At 40.0% G+C, this 19,687-nt stretch overlaps 2 protein-coding genes and 2 pseudogenes across 4 annotated transcripts; all 4 read left to right on the top strand.

The window, feature by feature from the left end:
- Positions 1 to 337: 337 nt before the first annotated feature.
- Positions 338 to 1,136, top strand: LOC120047161 (annotated as a pseudogene).
- Positions 1,137 to 1,542: 406 nt separating this feature from the next.
- On the top strand, positions 1,543 to 5,154 carry LOC120047616 (transmembrane protein 176A-like). 2 transcript variants are annotated; one of them, XM_038993157.1, is made up of 8 exons: positions 1,543 to 1,708; positions 2,907 to 3,105; positions 3,217 to 3,330; positions 3,599 to 3,655; positions 3,850 to 4,074; positions 4,363 to 4,485; positions 4,633 to 4,730; positions 4,996 to 5,154. In XM_038993157.1, exons 2-7 carry the CDS (start codon positions 2,932 to 2,934, stop codon positions 4,696 to 4,698), a joined length of 759 nt encoding a protein of 252 aa, XP_038849085.1. In that variant the 5' UTR covers positions 1,543 to 1,708; positions 2,907 to 2,931; the 3' UTR covers positions 4,699 to 4,730; positions 4,996 to 5,154. The 2 variants fall into 2 exon arrangements, with proteins under 2 accessions (XP_038849085.1, XP_038849084.1); XM_038993156.1 differs by having other exon boundaries at positions 1,544 to 1,708; positions 4,633 to 5,153.
- Positions 5,155 to 12,863: 7,709 nt separating this feature from the next.
- Positions 12,864 to 14,705, top strand: LOC120047615 (annotated as a pseudogene).
- A 376-nt stretch (positions 14,706 to 15,081) lies between these two features.
- On the top strand, positions 15,082 to 18,665 carry LOC120047614 (transmembrane protein 176A-like). 2 transcript variants are annotated; one of them, XM_038993155.1, is made up of 8 exons: positions 15,082 to 15,247; positions 16,449 to 16,647; positions 16,759 to 16,872; positions 17,141 to 17,197; positions 17,392 to 17,616; positions 17,905 to 18,027; positions 18,175 to 18,272; positions 18,538 to 18,665. In XM_038993155.1, exons 2-7 carry the CDS (start codon positions 16,474 to 16,476, stop codon positions 18,238 to 18,240), a joined length of 759 nt encoding a protein of 252 aa, XP_038849083.1. In that variant the 5' UTR covers positions 15,082 to 15,247; positions 16,449 to 16,473; the 3' UTR covers positions 18,241 to 18,272; positions 18,538 to 18,665. The 2 variants fall into 2 exon arrangements, with proteins under 2 accessions (XP_038849083.1, XP_038849082.1); XM_038993154.1 differs by having other exon boundaries at positions 15,083 to 15,247; positions 18,175 to 18,665.
- The last annotated feature ends 1,022 nt before the right edge of the window (positions 18,666 to 19,687 follow it).

The raw sequence follows: 19,687 nt of genomic DNA, 5'->3' as shown, positions 1-19,687 counted from the left end.
GCTCCGTTGACTGATTATATTCTCCCATCTGTGTATGAAAAAGCATGGTACCTAAGTAAAGGCTCTCTTCAACCTTTCAGTCTCTATTATCTAGCTGATGACCTTTGATAAATGGTATGACATTAGTTGCAGAACAAGGTGACTTTGGTAAAGTGAGTACACTGCTCAGGAAAGTGCAAGGTGACATCTTTTTTTACTGTGAGCTTATACACCATTCATAACCCTCAAACACCAATATTTCGATGACAAACAAATGATGAGTCAATCCTTTGTTGTATGATTTACTTTTAGAGGTTTTTGCCAAGGAAAGGACCTCTTCTTCAATGACAAAAGACTCCTACTCCCAGAATCCTACAAGATTGGCTGGATGGAGGCCATTGATGACGACAAATTAATCTCTGACATCACCATACCTGGTACCCATGACACCATGGCTCTCTATGGAGGCCCAGCGGCAGAGTGTCAGGCCTGGGAGTTGGGGGATCAGCTGAGGGCCGGCATACGCTATCTGGACCTCAGGATATTCGCCTTGAAAACAAACTCTATGTCATGCACTGGGTTGTCTACCAACACAAGTCGTTCTATGAGGTCCTTGACACGATCAGAGCATTTTTGTCCGAATTCAGAAGTGAGGGGCGGTTTCTCATTAGAGTAAAGCCTGATTTGTTTGATAAAGAGAATGTTGAGGAGCTGATTGGAGAAATGATTATTGATGATACAGATGTATGGGTGAAGTCTGACATGCCAACTATGGCTGAGGCAAGAGGAAGATGATATTTGTACAGAAATCCAGCTTTAAGCTGGCATTCCTCTCTTGGAAACAGACAGCAAGGGTGACTATGAAGTTACGCAATATTGCAGACAAGGAGAACAAAATTGTGAAACACTTGACACAAGCTTCAGGTGATTGTGGTGGGGATTATATCGTTCTGAGCTACTCCAGTGGCACTGGCATTGGCACACTGTTGGGCATGTTTCTAACTCCCAAGAAGGTGGCTGAAAAGATTGACCCATGGCTCGATCAGTATCTGAGACAGTTCTCCAGTGACCACAGCAGTGCATGTTTCGGGGTGATTGCCATGGACTTTCCTGGTATCGACCTCATTCAAACAGTCATTAAGATCAATGATTGGTGAAGTGTTCACCCATGGAAGTCATAAATTATATTGCTGTCTGAAATGTTAGTTGACACCATTAGATTAAGTCCAGCAACAACACATGACACATACTATACTTGATTGTGCTCATATTGAAAAGGAGCGAGAAAGAAGACTATGACAAAGTAAAGAATTTAGTGATTGTAACGTAGTATTGGCATGCGCTCTTAAACAACAATAATGAAGACTTGGCACTACACGTCTTTGTACTTTGCCCCTGCTTGCTCTATTAAAAACAAAGAAAATCATTAAAATGGCAAAGAACAACTATGGAGTCCATGCTTTGTGTGTGTGTGTGGTGGGGGGGTTCTTCAGTATGGCAGGAAATGACAGGAATCCATTATATGTTTATTTTTCAGTGAGGGAAGGGTTAACCTCTCAGGATCTCTTTAAAGTGAGGAGGAGGGCCTGTTGGGAACTAGCTGAGACTGGCTGAGCCCTCCCTACCAGCTACTTCCCTGTAAGGAAACCAAACTGCGCAACAAGCAGACTGGTCTGCCACTGTGATTGAACAGGACCTGTAGAGGTGTCCATCTCAATTGCAGGAACGGGTGAGCTTTTCTCTAAAATACATGTTGAATAATACGTTTTGAGTGAATTTAAATCTTAAATCTGTGTGTAGTTGTTTCATGCTCTCAAAAAGAAATGATGTAATTACAAAATAGTAAATAAATAGATTATATTAACAATTCACACTGCAAAGTTCAGCAGTTATAATCTAAGCAAACATTTGTTAGGGTTTACATTCGTGAGTCAGGGGATGGATTTGATGGGGAACACCCAATGGTTGAGTTTGTTTTGCATGGCCGGGTGCTCCTGGTGGGCGGAGTTTGCGTATTTTAGACCATTCCATTGGTCTTTAAGTGAAATCTCTACACACCCGGGGCACCGGGACATGCCAAACGAACTCCACCACTGACAGACGGATGTGTAACTTCTGGATAGTACTGTATTTTACAGTACTGTTTTAATCTGGTTTACTGGGACATTATATGGTATGTGTACTTTCTGCTGCTAACTAAAAATAAACACTATTTGTAAATACCTGTAGCCTACTGGTACAAAATGGGTGGAGTTCTTTCTAATTCAAAATGGCTGCCATTGATGGCATCGCCCAGGTGGGTGCTATACATTGTAAGTGGATGAGTGAGTTTCCCCCATATCTAAGTAACAATCAGTGGCATAAATGCTTTATGGTAAAGTGATGCAGAATTGTTGTGCTGTACTGATTTGCTTGAATTCATAAGTTAATTGAGCAACATGGTAATACATTTGCTGTTTCAAGTCATTTCCCAGAAGGGGGAGTTATGTTGTGCACTTCCTGCTCATGTGTAGCAGAGGCTCTACACCCACTCATCACCACACTTTATGACATGCACTTTCTCCTATCATCTTTCAATGAGGCAAGAGATTACCGCAATGAAGGAAAGCAAAGCAACAAAATAATGGGTAGATTCACTTTAATGTTGTCCACGTGGGATGGACCTGTTAGTCACTATGACCCAATACACACTGTAGCAGTGACAGTAAGAGAGCCCTTATTTAGGTCATATTCAGAGTGCTGTACAATGCAATAGATTCTCTAACGGAAAGGATAGTTGGTCCTTTAAAAAAAAAATTGTATCCTACAGATACAACACAGACTTTTCCAGATGTTTTTGGAATGAATGTGCACCTTTAACATCATGACAGTATAAGGCATACACACTTATTTTAACATTAAGGTGATTGTTCTGCCTTTTGTTTTAGAGCTGTGTAACCAAGAGTGGCCAGCATGTCAGTGACTGTGACCAAAGGTGGAGGGGTGACTGTATTTACTGTGAACTCTAAAGAAGGAAGCAGTTGGCCACTGCTGTGTCAAATACTTGGGACCTTGTGCTACAGCCCATCATGCTCTGTGTCCCAGGGACTGAGGAGGCTCCAAGCAAGTTCCCAGACAGCTCTGGGGGTAGGTGAACTAAAATAACACACACCACAACATACATGTCTATCATCACTGTGTTGCATTTGTCATCGGAAGTGAGAGAGAGATTTCTAAAATTATTATTTTCTTTCACAGACTATACAGATCATGGTGGGAGTTCTCAACATTGGCTTGGGAGCAATCCTTGTTAGCACGGATTATTCTAGCTCACTGCGATGGAATGGGGTTCCTTATTGGCTTGGTGGTGTGGTAAGCTTACTTTATTTTGTTATCGTTTACCATGTCATCATGTTTAGTATGGAAGCACGTGATTTCACTTGGAGTTATAACCACAGTAAACAAAACCAGGAAACATAAGTAACTGCCTACCCACACTTAGTCTTTTTTAAATAAAATAACAGGGTTAAAGTCAAATATCTGTTTTTTTCTTATGACATTTTTGTTATTTATAAGGACAAATAATGTGTTGATTGTAGGTTGTTCGTATTTGATTTTGATATGTGTGCCTTCTCCTTAGTTTATAGCCGTTGGCATCATGTGTATATTGGCTGAGAAGTTCCCCAGTCCCTGCTTGGTGAGTTGTTCACTGATGCACATACCTTTAACTCTTTCCTGTCATTCCTTAGCCTCATTCCCTTCCTCCATTGAACAATCATTCAATCTGATCCAGCTGAATTATAATCATCAACTGAATATCTGAGATATCTAGACCTCTGTGGTTTACTCAGTTGAGTCAAACTGGTTTTATATTCCCTGATTGTGTTTTAGGTGGGCATCAATGTTTTGATGAACCTGTCAGGTGCTGCTCTGGCCATTACTGGAATTGTGCTGTATGCTATAGACCTGGCACACTACAATTTCTGGTGGATTTGCAATGGTGACAACTACAACTGGCGAGATGACTACTATGGCGGCCAGGTGACAAAACCACCCAGTGATCCGGAGAGGGATAGACTCTTGGCGAAATGCAAAGATGCCAAGCAGATTGCACAGGTGAGTGCTTTTCAATTAAGTTTTTTAATGATATCCATCATGTGAGGAAGGTGTCCCTTGTCTGTTTTAAGTAAAATATATGAACATTTGATTAGAAGGATCAAACTGCTTAATTTAGCAATGAACATGTGTCCTTAAACAGAGATAGTGGGTACCATGTTTAAAGCACATTCTAATAGCTGGTATGCCAGTCTGTTTCTGTATTTTCCAGTGTTCACCAACAGCACTATCTTGCTAAACAATCCAGTCAACTGTCAATATGTTCAAATGTGTTTGTTCTACCATTAGATGTTGATGAATGCCTTGGACATCGTGCTCATCGTCCTTGCAGTCCTTCAGCTTTGTGTCACCATAAGCTCTGCGGTGTTGGGTATCAAGGCTTTGTACAAGAATGGAAAGGAGGGAAAAGAGGTATGAACAGAGAACCCTTGAACAGAGCGAATACAACGGCCATACAAATGGAAGTAGAATACGGATATGTAGATACACACACACAACCAAGGTAATGTTTGTTGTGTCCTGCCAAGTAATGTGTAACTTTGCTCTGATATGTTGCAGAACATCCGGGACCTGGAGCAGTATAAGCCTCTGCTGGAGGAGGTCACCACTAACCCTGCAGCTTAAAGAGCACTGATCTGATATACTTTATTGACCAGGTGGGGAAATTTGTCATGGATGATTAAAGAGTGATGCTGCTTCCACATGGAATACATAAATAAATAGAATGAAATGTATTCTACATAAATGGATCATCATACACCCCCCTCCACACCCACACATTTGTTGTTATACATACAGTATGTAGTACATATAGTTAACTTCCTTAATTTACTGTAACGCCTACTGTGATTTTGCTTTATTTAAATGACAACTGACACTGATTGTATGTCTTCATGCTTTTTGTATTTGTCATTTTTCCAGAACTGAAAGGACAGTTATAAAGGGGACTATATCAAGTTAATTAATGAATTGACTGTTGTATATTCATTTTTTTCTGCATTTTGATAATTTCTTACTGTATCTTTTATTCTGTTGTCCCCCCCCCCCCCCTCAAAAAAAATAAACTAACTTTCTTAGCTCAACAGTTTTACTGTTTTGAAACTGTACTGTCAGGTGGCATTCATTCCCATACAAACATACACCGTTGGTTGCTCATAGGTTTTCTTGGAGGTAAATATAGGTAACTGCCAAAATAAAGACAACACCAACATAAAGTGTTGCATTATCTACTAAGTTAATATATGCAATTGTTTTAAGATGGTCGTCATCAAATTGATAATTTAGCCACTTGAATTTGAGGACCCCTGTAGGTATATATAAAAAAAATATATATATATATTTGATGAAACATTGAATTTGGCCTTTACTGCTATAATCCATAGAAACATTAACACATTTAATATTCGCAAAACAGACAGTCCAAAAATAAATCATAATGTTTTGAAGTATTTGTCCTATACCCTGGCGTTATGCAGTTTCTCTGGACCCCCGCAAGGTTGGAGTGGGCCCCCCACTCCCTACAATAAACATAAAATGCATCAGCCAGAGAGCCACTCACAAAATTTAGACTACCAACCACTGTCCATGGTGCTGAAATTGGGACATATCTATGCGGTTGCCTATCGGATCGATGATAGGCTTTCTGTGGTGCCAGGGCATGTAGCGTATAGCTTTGCTTTAGCAAATGGATACATGTTTATTGGTAGGCCTATTTGGTTGTCATTTTCTCATGTTAAGCTTAACATTTCACAAAGCTGTACACAGTGCCGCAAGGCTGCCATGATTTAACATTCTGGCTGGTGGCAACAATGTAAATAAAGTTGGAAATTGAACCTTTTCACACGTGAGTCTGAAACGGTCGCCCCAGCGTGAGTTGTTTTATGCACGTGATGTCAGAATGCACTCACTGTTCCAAAATGTGATTATTACGCAACAGGGTAGTTAACATGCGCTGCCTACTAATAATCTATAGGCTGTGTTTCAACTTGTCAGTTTCAAATTATTTTCAAACAAGTTGTATTTTCCAACCGTTTAAATAGAGGTGTGTTAAGCCTCCTCATTAATTCACATTCAGTGTTGCGTACAATTTATGTTTGAGGCTTAACTGAGCCAGATAAACTTCTCTCTTCGAGGAGAGCCCACCGCACTTCACTCATGTTTGCACAAATCATGTATGCATATATTTGCTCAGTCTTGCAGGAATTGGAACATTTTCTTGCTGGTGCTAGCTTTGCCTAACTTGTTGTTTTCCTTACAAATAATAACTTTGGACATGTGTGAGTTCCTATCAAAGTAAGTTCCTTATTTTCTGTATATCGTGCTGTCGTTTCTACTGTAGGCGCATACTGCATGTACATTTGAAGTCGGAATTTTATATACACTTATGTTGTAGTCATTAAAACTCGTTTTTCAACCACTCCACCACTGTCTTGTTAACAAACTATAGCTTTGGCAAGTTGGTTAGGACATCTACTTTGTGCATGACACAAGTAATTTTTCCAACAATTGTTTACAGACAGATTATTTATCTTATAAATCACCGTATCACAATTCCAGTGGGTCAGAAGTTTACATAGACTAAGCTGACTGTGCCTTTAAAACCTTTTAGGGGTAGGGGGCAGCATTTTCACTTTTGGATGAATTGCGTGCCCATAGTGAACTGCCTCCTACTCTGTTCCAGATGCTAATATATGCATATTATTATTACTATTGGATACAAAAGACTCTGAAGTTTTTAAAACTGTTTGAATTATGTCTGTGAGTATAACAGAACTCATATGGCAGGCAAACTTCCAAACAGGAAGTGGAAATTCTGGGGCTGGTTGATGTTAAACCCATTGTCTATTCACATCCCAGTAAGATATGGATCTGCTCGCACTTCCTACGCCTTCCACTAGATGTCAACAGTCAGTAGAACGTGGAATGAAGCCTCTAGTGTGATGTGGGGCCGGATGGCAGCTATTTGAGTCAGTGGTCTGGCAGAATGCTAGTTCCTGGTTATGCGCATTACTCATGATATCGCCATGCATTCCATTACTCTGTAGACAAAAACGAATGCTCCGGTTGGAACGTTATTGGATATATATGATAACAACATCCTGAAGATTGATTCTCTACTTAATTTGACCAGTTTATTCGACCTGGAATATAACTTTTTTAAGTTTTCGTCCGAGTTCGCCTGGACCGGCGCCAGCGTTTGGACATGTGAACTAAACGTGCTAGCAAAAGTAGCTAATTGGACACTAGTAATGGACATTATCGAACAAAACAACTATTTATTGTGGAACTAGGATTCCTGGCACTGCATTCTGATGAAAGATCATCAAAGGTAAGGGAATATTTATGATGTCATTTCGTATTTCTGTTGACTCCAACATGGCGGAGAAATGTTGTGTATTTCTGAGCGCCGTCTCAGATTATTGCATGGTATGCTTTTTCCGTAAAGTTTAAAAAAAAATCTGACACAGCGCTTGCATTAAGAACAAGTGTATCTTTAATTAAATGTAAAACATGTATCTTTCATCAAAGTTTATGAGTATTTCTGTTATTTGACGTGGCTCTCTGTAATTACTCCGGATATTTTGGAGGCATTTCTGAACATGGCGCCAATGTAAACCGAGATTTGTGGATATAAATATGCACATTATCGAACAAAACAGAAATGTATTGTGTAACATGATGTCCTATGAGTGTCATCTGATGAAGACTATCAAAGGTTAGTGATTAATTTTATCTCTATTTCTGCTTTTGTGACTATCTTTGGCTGGGAAAAATGGCTGTGTGTTTTTTGGATTTGGTGGTGATCTAACATAAATATATGTTGTGTTTTCGCTGTAAAACATTTTAAAAATCGGACACGATGGGTAGATTAACAAGATGTTTATCTTTCATTTGCTGTATTGGACTTGTTAATGTGTGAAAGTTAAATATTTCAAAAAAATATTTTTGAATTTCCCGCGCTGCCTTTTCAGCGGAATGTTGGGGGGGTTCCGCTAGCGGAACGTGTGTCCTAGAAAGGTTTTAAACAGCTTGGAAAATTCTAGAAAATTCTGTCATGGTTTTAGAAGCTTCTGATAAGCTTTTTGATATCATTTGAGTCAATTGGAGGTGTACCTGTGGATGTATTTCAAGGTCTACCTTCAAACTGAGGTGCCTCGTTGCTTGACATCATGGAGAAATCAAAAGAAATCCAAACAATTGTAGACCTCCACAAGTCTGGCTCATCCTTGGGAGCAATTTCCAAACGCCTGAAGGTACCACGTTCATCTGAACAAACAATAGTACACAAGTATAAACACCATGGGACCACGCAGCCGTCACACCGCTCAGGAAGGAGATGCATTCTGTCTCCTAGAGATGAACGTACTTTGGTGCGAAAAGTGCAAATAAATCCCAGAACAACATCAAAGGACCTTGTGAAGATGCTGGAGGAAACAGGTACAAAAGTATCTATATCCACAGTAAAACGAATCCTATATCGACATAACCTGAAAGGCTGCTCAGCCTCAGCCACTGCTCCAAAACTGCCATTAAATAGCCAGACTATGGTTTGCAACTGCACATGGGGACAAAGATCATACTTTTTTGAGAAATGTCCTCTGGTCTGATGAAACAGAAATAGAACTGTTTGGCCATAATGACCATCGCTATGTTTGGAGGAAAAAGGGGGAGGCTTGCAAGTGAAAGAACACCATCCCAACCGTGAAGCACGGGGGTGGCAGCATCATGTTGTGGGGGTGCTTTGCTGCAGGAGGGACTGGTGCACTTCACAAAATAGATGGCATCATGAAGAAGAAAAATTATGTGTATATTTTGAATCAGTCTCAAGACATCAGTCAGGAAGTTAAAGCTTGGTTGCAAATGGGCCTTCCAAATGGACAATGACCCCAAGCATACTTCCAAAGTTGTGGCAAAATGGCTTAAGGACAACAAAGTCAAGGTATTGGAGTTGCCATCACAAAGCCCTGACCTCAATCCTATAGAACGTTTGTGGGCAGAACTGAATAAGCATGTGCGAGCAAGGAGGCCTACAAACCTGACTCAGTTAAACCAGCTCTGTCAGGAGGAATGGGACAAAAGTCACCCAACTTATTGTGGGAAGCTTGTGGAAGGCTACCCGAAATGTTTGACCCAAGTTAAACAATTTAAAGGCAATGCTACCAAATACTTATTGAGTGTATGTAAACTTATGACCCACTGGGAATGTGATGAAAGAAATAAAAGCTGAAATAAATCACTCTCTCTACTATTATTCTGACATAAAATGAAGTGGTGATCCTAACTGACCTAAGACAGGGAATCTTTACTAGGATTAAATGTCAGGAATTGTGAAAAACTGAGTCTAAATGTATTTGGCTAAGGTGTACCTAAACTTCCGACTTCAACTGTGTGTATGTATGTGTCACGTTCCTGACCTGTTTTCTGTTAGTTTTGTATGTGTTAGTTGGTCAGGACGTGAGTTTGTACCCTCTCTGTAACTGTGGAGGGGTGTCCGGTACGCCAGTGGTCCTATATCTGAGAAATATAGGAAAACAAATAAATAAAATAATCTAGACTCATGTTTGGTCATGTTATTCGTGGCACATTTGACCCCCTATGCACTTTTAGGGTTACCTTCAAATGACTCCACTGAAGCTTGTGTGACTCATAGAGCAGAACAACCGACACCTTTGTGTTCATGAGAGTGTCGGTTTTGTGAGAAGACCTCTTCGAAATGAGGACGTCTGCGACAGAGAGTTCAGATGTAAAGCTTGTTGATGTCAAAGAGTCAAACAACCGACACTGTTGTGAGAGTCTCATCTTTCAATGATGGGTTCGGGTTTTACCCCGATTTTGTGACGATTTTCTTTTTCTCCCCAATCTCATGGTATCCAATTGGTAGTTACAGTCTTGTCCCATCGCTGCATCCCCCGTACGGACTCGGGAGAGGCGAAGGTCGAGAGCCGTGCGTCCTCCGAAACACAACCCAGCCAAGCTGCACTGCTTCTTGACACATTGCCCGCTTAACCTAGTAACCAGCCGCACCAATGTGTCAGAGGAAACACCATACACCTGGCGACCGTGTCAGTGTGCACTGCGCCTGGCCCGCCACATGAGTCACTAGTGTGAGATGGGAGAAGAAAATCCCTGCTGGCCAAACCCACCTCTAACCCGGATGACGCTGCGACAATTGTGCACTGCCCCATGGATCTCCCGGTCACGGCCGGCTGCGACAGAGCCTGGACTCGACAGAACCAGAACCTCTAGTGACACAGCAAGCACTGCGATGCAGTGCCTTAGACCACTGCGCCACTCGGGAGGCCCCTATTTCAGTCACTTCTAACCATGGTAGCTAAAATACTCACAAGCTAACGTTAGCTAGTTACGTAGTTAGCTAGCTCATGCTTGCTATATACAAACATATATATATATATATATATATATATATATATACATACGGACGTGGCATTTTGGCAACTTTGAAAAAAATGACTTAATATCAGAGTTGTGCCTGTTGTCATAGATAGATAGAGGACTCATCATATAACACGTTCAAGCATGTTGTTCACATGTGTCGGCCCTCTCATTGGCTAGAATGGTCCCACCTGCTCTCGCATCACCCACCTTCAATCGTTGAGGACATGTATTTCCATTGTTATAGCGGTCACTTTACTATCTTGTCAATATAATAAACAATCTTTGCTACATCACAAAACCAGCTAACAAGATTCTCAAGCTGAGATGAAAGCAGTATTACCTGAGGTCTTTGCAACGTTGAAGTCTAGTGGTGTGGGGGTGTCATTGCATTTGACCAAAATGTATGTGTGCTACTCAATTGTGTAAATAAACCCAGATATAAATCATTGGTCCTATACTGTCAAATCTAAAATTGTAATGCTGAGAAAAAAAGTGGGCAAATACTTTATATATAAAATATTATATTTAAAGGGGCAATCCGCAGTTGCTACATACATTTTTGGACTTAAGAATGAATGATATAAATTGATTCCTGAATAATATAATTTATGCCGCATGATCTTAGTTCAACTATCACACCCTATCAAAACCCAAAATATAAGATTGTTTTACTCCAATGTTTGTAAACAATGTAAATGTAAACAAACACTGCATTCTAAAAACTTGGTTCAAAAGAAAATGTTAATATCGTGGATGGTCAGTCCTTGCACCGTCATGCTTATGAATGTGAGAGTGGTTACATTTCTCCAGGCCCATCCCTCAGCTTTTTACCATAACAGCGTTGGGGTGTCTACTTTGTTATTGTTTTAACTGCAAATTGGCCCTTTAATTAAATTATTGGAGTTTTTTTGTGCGGTAATGAGCATAAAATCCCACATGCATTCATTTAATCCTTTAATGACATGAGAATTATGTTTAGAAGGTGAATAACAGCCTATTAGGCCTAATAACTAAATCAGAGCACTGCACGATTCTAATGTATTTGACCTAAAGTCATATTTTGTAAAAAAAAAAAAAAAATGATTTATGAAAGCTGTGATGAAAACAGGGAGTTTCGGTAGGCTTCAATTTTATAAATGCCAACAGATAATTTGTTCATTGGACATGGACATCTTTTTGTGTCGGTAAAATTAATTACGCGAGAAATGGCGGTGGAAACGCCTTTATGAGCAAATATTGATTTGATATAATAATTATCATATGAAAGTACATTTGGATGTGGCGCGCGCGCAGGGGGAAGGGGGTCCCGAGTGAAAACGTTTTGGGATCCACTGGTGTAGATAATCATTGTAGGCATACTATCTAAACCAGGGGTGTCAAACTCATTCCATGGAGGGCAGAGTGTCTGCGGGTATTTGTTTTTTCCTTTCAATGAAGACCTAGACAACCAAGTGAGGGGAGTTTCATACTAATTACTAACCTTAATTAGTCAATCAAGTACAAGGGTGGAGCGAAAGCTCGGCTCTCCGTGGAATGAGTTTGACACGTGATCTAAACTGCTGTGAAATACATTTTCCATAAGCAAAAATGTAGAATTTTCAGATGTTTGAAGCTGGTGTGGCCTACAAAACCGAAAGTAAAAGACGCAAAACTAACCTTTAAACTGGGAGCCACAGCCCACCTAAAACTGTTCTACCGCTTCTTAGTAGGAAAAATAATGCACTCACTACTGTAAGTCTTTGCGAAATGACTAACATGTAAAACATCAGACTTGCTTTCAATGGGAATGACAGTAACAAGTTAAATATTGCAGCTTTAAGCGAAAAAGAACATGGTGTGCACTACATTCTCACGCACGGACTTTTAGATTTTAGAATATTCGCATGAAAATCTGTATCCAATTGGGTGTAAACCTACCGACTGGTGGGAAAATGTGCATATGTTCTTTATGCAGATTTTAGAATATTCATATTAAAATCTGTCGCCAAATTGGCTGGAAACCTAGCTAATGACATTCTTAAAGAGGCTCGTCTCACATTGGTGAAGGCAGATCAAGGCTGAGTGTACCATTTCATTTGATCTTTTTGAAGTGTGCTTAACCTTTCTCAAAGAAAAAGAAAAACAGTAGGTAAACACTACGAGTCCACACCTATCCTTTATCAGTATGCTATAATTCTGTTGCCAATCTGCAGAGGTCAAAACACCAGCACCTGTGTGAAACTCCTTAGTCCAGAGCTGTATGTGAGTATCCCAGTCTTTAGCCAGGTGAAACATTTCAGTATTTCAGTCTTGGTATAGGAAAGCCATCTAGAAAAGGTAGGCTATATAGAAAATCAGGAGTATGATTTTTGGATTTGCATTATATTATTCATGTTTTTTGGCAGGTTGTTGAATGTTTTCCTCCTTTAACGTGACCATGAGGACCACTGGGAAAGCTCTGTTTTGCCACCTCTACATGTTACTGCTTTTTGTGTAAGTATGGCTACAGGTATTTAAAATAAGTCCCCATTAATTCCAGAATGTATATTGTAGGGGTTTACATTGTCCACTCTGAATCGAACCTAACATTTCTTCTTTTAGTTTAAACTTAATGGAAGTAGTAAAAAAGTTTATGAAAAGTGAGCAAAATGCTGTGAGTCAATTGATGTTTTTGTGGTATCCCATACATATGGTGTAACGTGTACACTGGGAGTCAGGAAGCAAGTTCAGCGAGTGTATTTAATAAATAAATATGGAACGAAACAGGAGTGGTGTACCGACATGAAACATTGACGCCTAGGGATTGAACTAAAGGGAGTGATATGTAAGGTAATCAGGCAGGTGATTGAGTCCAGGTGAGTCTGATGACAGGTGTGTGTAATAATGAGCAGCCTGACGACCCCGAGAGGGAGTGTACGTGACATATGGCTTTGGTGCAAGTTGTAATTCACAGGGATACACAGATATTTAAGTAAAAGTAAGCATAGTCTGGACTGATTGTTTAAAAAAAATATATATTATATATTTTTTTATCATAGTTTCTTTATTTGGCTTTTCAATATTTTACAAACACTACCACCCTCAATCCCATGCTCCGTTGACTGATTATATTCTCCCATCTGTGTATGAAAAAGCATGGTACCTAAGTAAAGGCTCTCTTCAACCTTTCAGTCTCTATTATCTAGCTGATGACCTTTGATAAATGGTATGACATTAGTTGCAGAACAAGGTGACTTTGGTAAAGTGAGTACACTGCTCAGGAAAGTGCAAGGTGACATCTTTTTTTACTGTGAGCTTATACACCATTCATAACCCTCAAACACCAATATTTCGATGACAAACAAATGATGAGTCAATCCTTTGTTGTATGATTTACTTTTAGAGGTTTTTGCCAAGGAAAGGACCTCTTCTTCAATGACAAAAGACTCCTACTCCCAGAATCCTACAAGATTGGCTGGATGGAGGCCATTGATGACGACAAATTAATCTCTGACATCACCATACCTGGTACCCATGACACCATGGCTCTCTATGGAGGCCCAGCGGCAGAGTGTCAGGCCTGGGAGTTGGGGGATCAGCTGAGGGCCGGCATACGCTATCTGGACCTCAGGATATTCGCCTTTGAAAACAAACTCTATGTCATGCACTGGGTTGTCTACCAACACAAGTCGTTCTATGAGGTCCTTGACACGATCAGAGCATTTTTGTCCGAATTCAGAAGTGAGGCGGTTCTCATTAGAGTAAAGCCTGATTTTTTTTGATAAAGAGAATGTTGAGGAGCTGATTGGAGAAATGATTATTGATGATACAGATGTATGGGTGAAGTCTGACATGCCAACTATGGCTGAGGCAAGAGGAAAGATGATATTTGTACAGAAATCCAGCTTTAAGCTGGGCATTCCTCTCTTGGAAACAGACAGCAAGGGTGACTATGAAGTTACGCATATTGCAGACAAGGAGAACAAAATTGTGAAACACTTGACACAAGCTTCAGGTGATTGTGGTGGGGATTATATCGTTCTGAGCTACTCCAGTGGCACTGGCATTGGCACACTGTTGGGCATGTTTCTAACTCCCAAGAAGGTGGCTGAAAAGATTGACCCATGGCTCGATCAGTATCTGAGACAGTTCTCCAGTGACCACAGCAGTGCATGTTTCGGGGTGATTGCCATGGACTTTCCTGGTATCGACCTCATTCAAACAGTCATTAAGATCAATGATTGGTGAAGTGTTCACCCATGGAAGTCATAATTATATTGCTGTCTGAAATGTTAGTTGACACCATTAGATTAAGTCCAGCAACAACACATGACACATACTATACTTGATTGTGCTCATATTGAAAAGGAGCGAGAAAGAAGACTATGACAAAGTAAAGAATTTAGTGATTGTAACGTAGTATTGGCATGCGCTCTTAAACAACAATAATGAAGACTTGGCACTACACGTCTTTGTACTTTGCCCCTGCTTGCTCTATTAAAAACAAAGAAAATCATTAAAATGGCAAAGAACAACTATGGAGTCCATGCTTTGTGTGTGTGTGTGGTGGGGGGGTTCTTCAGTATGGCAGGAAATGACAGGAATCCATTATATGTTTATTTTTCAGTGAGGGAAGGGTTAACCTCTCAGGATCTCTTTAAAGTGAGGAGGAGGGCCTGTTGGGAACTAGCTGAGACTGGCTGAGCCCTCCCTACCAGCTACTTCCCTGTAAGGAAACCAAACTGCGCAACAAGCAGACTGGTCTGCCACTGTGATTGAACAGGACCTGTAGAGGTGTCCATCTCAATTGCAGGAACGGGTGAGCTTTTCTCTAAAATACATGTTGAATAATACGTTTTGAGTGAATTTAAATCTTAAATCTGTGTGTAGTTGTTTCATGCTCTCAAAAAGAAATGATGTAATTACAAAATAGTAAATAAATAGATTATATTAAACAATTCACACTGCAAAGTTCAGCAGTTATAATCTAAGCAAACATTTGTTAGGGTTTACATTCGTGAGTCAGGGGATGGATTTGATGGGGAACACCCAATGGTTGAGTTTGTTTTGCATGGCCGGGTGCTCCTGGTGGGCGGAGTTTGCGTATTTTAGACCATTCCATTGGTCTTTAAGTGAAATCTCTACACACCCGGGGCACCGGGACATGCCAAACGAACTCCACCACTGACAGACGGATGTGTAACTTCTGGATAGTACTGTATTTTACAGTACTGTTTAATCTGGTTTACTGGGACATTATATGGTATGTGTACTTTCTGCTGCTAACTAAAAATAAACACTATTTGTAAATACCTGTAGCCTACTGGTACAAAATGGGTGGAGTTCTTTCTAATTCAAAATGGCTGCCATTGATGGCATCGCCCAGGTGGGTGCTATACATTGTAAGTGGATGAGTGAGTTTCCCCCATATCTAAGTAAACAATCAGTGGCATAAATGCTTTATGGTAAAGTGATGCAGAATTGTTGTGCTGTACTGATTTGCTTGAATTCATAAGTTAATTGAGCAACATGGTAATACATTTGCTGTTTCAAGTCATTTCCCAGAAGGGGGAGTTATGTTGTGCACTTCCTGCTCATGTGTAGCAGAGGCTCTACACCCACTCATCACCACACTTTATGACATGCCCTTTCTCCTATCATCTTTCAATGAGGCAAGAGATTACCGCAATGAAGGAAAGCAAAGCAACAAAATAATGGGTAGATTCACTTTAATGTTGTCCACGTGGGATGGAACCTGTTAGTCACTATGACCCAATACACACTGTAGCAGTGACAGTAAGAGAGCCCTTATTTAGGTCATATTCAGAGTGCTGTACAATGCAATAGATTCTCTAACGGAAAGGATAGTTGGTCCTTTAAAAAAAAAATTGTATCCTACAGATACAACACAGACTTTTCCAGATGTTTTTGGAATGAATGTGCACCTTTTAACATCATGACAGTATAAGGCATACACACTTATTTTAACATTAAGGTGATTGTTCTGCCTTTTGTTTTAGAGCTGTGTAACCAAGAGTGGCCAGCATGTCAGTGACTGTGACCAAAGGTGGAGGGGTGACTGTATTTACTGTGAACTCTAAAGAAGGAAGCAGTTGGCCACTGCTGTGTCAAATACTTGGGACCTTGTGCTACAGCCCATCATGCTCTGTGTCCCAGGGACTGAGGAGGCTCCAAGCAAGTTCCCAGACAGCTCTGGGGGTAGGTGAACTAAAATAACACACACCACAACATACATGTCTATCATCACTGTGTTGCATTTGTCATCGGAAGTGAGAGAGAGATTTCTAAAATTATTATTTTCTTTCACAGACTATACAGATCATGGTGGGAGTTCTCAACATTGGCTTGGGAGCAATCCTTGTTAGCACGGATTATTCTAGCTCACTGCGATGGAATGGGGTTCCTTATTGGCTTGGTGGTGTGGTAAGCTTACTTTATTTTGTTATCGTTTACCATGTCATCATGTTTAGTATGGAAGCACGTGATTTCACTTGGAGTTATAACCACAGTAAACAAAACCAGGAAACATAAGTAACTGCCTACCCACACTTAGTCTTTTTTAAATAAAATAACAGGGTTAAAGTCAAATATCTGTTTTTTTCTTATGACATTTTTGTTATTTATAAGGACAAATAATGTGTTGATTGTAGGTTGTTCGTATTTGATTTTGATATGTGTGCCTTCTCCTTAGTTTATAGCCGTTGGCATCATGTGTATATTGGCTGAGAAGTTCCCCAGTCCCTGCTTGGTGAGTTGTTCACTGATGCACATACCTTTAACTCTTTCCTGTCATTCCTTAGCCTCATTCCCTTCCTCCATTGAACAATCATTCAATCTGATCCAGCTGAATTATAATCATCAACTGAATATCTGAGATATCTAGACCTCTGTGGTTTACTCAGTTGAGTCAAACTGGTTTTATATTCCCTGATTGTGTTTTAGGTGGGCATCAATGTTTTGATGAACCTGTCAGGTGCTGCTCTGGCCATTACTGGAATTGTGCTGTATGCTATAGACCTGGCACACTACAATTTCTGGTGGATTTGCAATGGTGACAACTACAACTGGCGAGATGACTACTATGGCGGCCAGGTGACAAAACCACCCAGTGATCCGGAGAGGGATAGACTCTTGGCGAAATGCAAAGATGCCAAGCAGATTGCACAGGTGAGTGCTTTTCAATTAAGTTTTTTAATGATATCCATCATGTGAGGAAGGTGTCCCTTGTCTGTTTTAAGTAAAATATATGAACATTTGATTAGAAGGATCAAACTGCTTAATTTAGCAATGAACATGTGTCCTTAAACAGAGATAGTGGGTACCATGTTTAAAGCACATTCTAATAGCTGGTATGCCAGTCTGTTTCTGTATTTTCCAGTGTTCACCAACAGCACTATCTTGCTAAACAATCCAGTCAACTGTCAATATGTTCAAATGTGTTTGTTCTACCATTAGATGTTGATGAATGCCTTGGACATCGTGCTCATCGTCCTTGCAGTCCTTCAGCTTTGTGTCACCATAAGCTCTGCGGTGTTGGGTATCAAGGCTTTGTACAAGAATGGAAAGGAGGGAAAAGAGGTATGAACAGAGAACCCTTGAACAGAGCGAATACAACGGCCATACAAATGGAAGTAGAATACGGATATGTAGATACACACACACAACCAAGGTAATGTTTGTTGTGTCCTGCCAAGTAATGTGTAACTTTGCTCTGATATGTTGCAGAACATCCGGGACCTGGAGCAGTATAAGCCTCTGCTGGAGGAGGTCACCACTAACCCTGCAGCTTAAAGAGCACTGATCTGATATACTTTATTGACCAGGTGGGGAAATTTGTCATGGATGATTAAAGAGTGATGCTGCTTCCACATGGAATACATAAATAAATAGAATGAAATGTATTCTACATAAATGGATCATCATACACCCCCCTCCACACCCACACATTTGTTGTTATACATACAGTATGTAGTACATATAGTTAACTTCCTTAATTTACTGTAACGCCTACTGTGATTTTGCTTTATTTAAATGACAACTGACACTGATTGTATGTCTTCATGCTTTTTGTATTTGTCATTTTTCCAGAACTGAAAGGACAGTTATAAAGGGGACTATATCAAGTTAATTAATGAATTGACTGTTGTATATTCATTTTTTTCTGCATTTTGATAATTTCTTACTGTATCTTTTATTCTGTTGTCCCCCCCCCCCCCCCTCAAAAAAAATAAACTAACTTTCTTAGCTCAACAGTTTTACTGTTTTGAAACTGTACTGTCAGGTGGCATTCATTCCCATACAAACATACACCGTTGGTTGCTCATAGGTTTTCTTGGAGGTAAATATAGGTAACTGCCAAAATAAAGACAACACCAACATAAAGTGTTGCATTATCTACTAAGTTAATATATGCAATTGTTTTAAGATGGTCGTCATCAAATTGATAATTTAGCCACTTGAATTTGAGGACCCCTGTAGGTATATATATAAAAAAAAATATATATATATATTTGATGAAACATTGAATTTGGCCTTTACTGCTATAATCCATAGAAACATTAACACATTTAATATTCGCAAAACAGACAGTCCAAAAATAAATCATAATGTTTTGAAGTATTTGTCCTATACCCTGGCGTTATGCAGTTTCTCTGGACCCCCGCAAGGTTGGAGTGGGCCCCCCACTCCCTACAATAAACATAAAATGCATCAGCCAGAGAGCCACTCACAAAATTTAGACTACCAACCACTGTCCATGGTGCTGAAATTGGGACATATCTATGCGGTTGCCTATCGGATCGATGATAGGCTTTCTGTGGTGCCAGGGCATGTAGCGTATAGCTTTGCTTTAGCAAATGGATACATGTTTATTGGTAGGCCTATTTGGTTGTCATTTTCTCATGTTAAGCTTAACATTTCACAAAGCTGTACACAGTGCCGCAAGGCTGCCATGATTTAACATTCTGGCTGGTGGCAACAATGTAAATAAAGTTGGAAATTGAACCTTTTCACACGTGAGTCTGAAACGGTCGCCCCAGCGTGAGTTGTTTTATGCACGTGATGTCAGAATGCACTCACTGTTCCAAAATGTGATTATTACGCAACAGGGTAGTTAACATGCGCTGCCTACTAATAATCTATAGGCTGTGTTTCAACTTGTCAGTTTCAAATTATTTTCAAACAAGTTGTATTTTCCAACCGTTTAAATAGAGGTGTGTTAAGCCTCCTCATTAATTCA

The sequence above is a fragment of the Salvelinus namaycush genome, chromosome 5, assembly GCF_016432855.1.
Source record: "Salvelinus namaycush isolate Seneca chromosome 5, SaNama_1.0, whole genome shotgun sequence".
Taxonomy (NCBI): Eukaryota; Metazoa; Chordata; class Actinopteri; order Salmoniformes; family Salmonidae; genus Salvelinus; species Salvelinus namaycush.
Note: the sequence above shows the minus strand (reverse complement) of the source record. Positions and strands in the feature narration are given on the sequence as shown.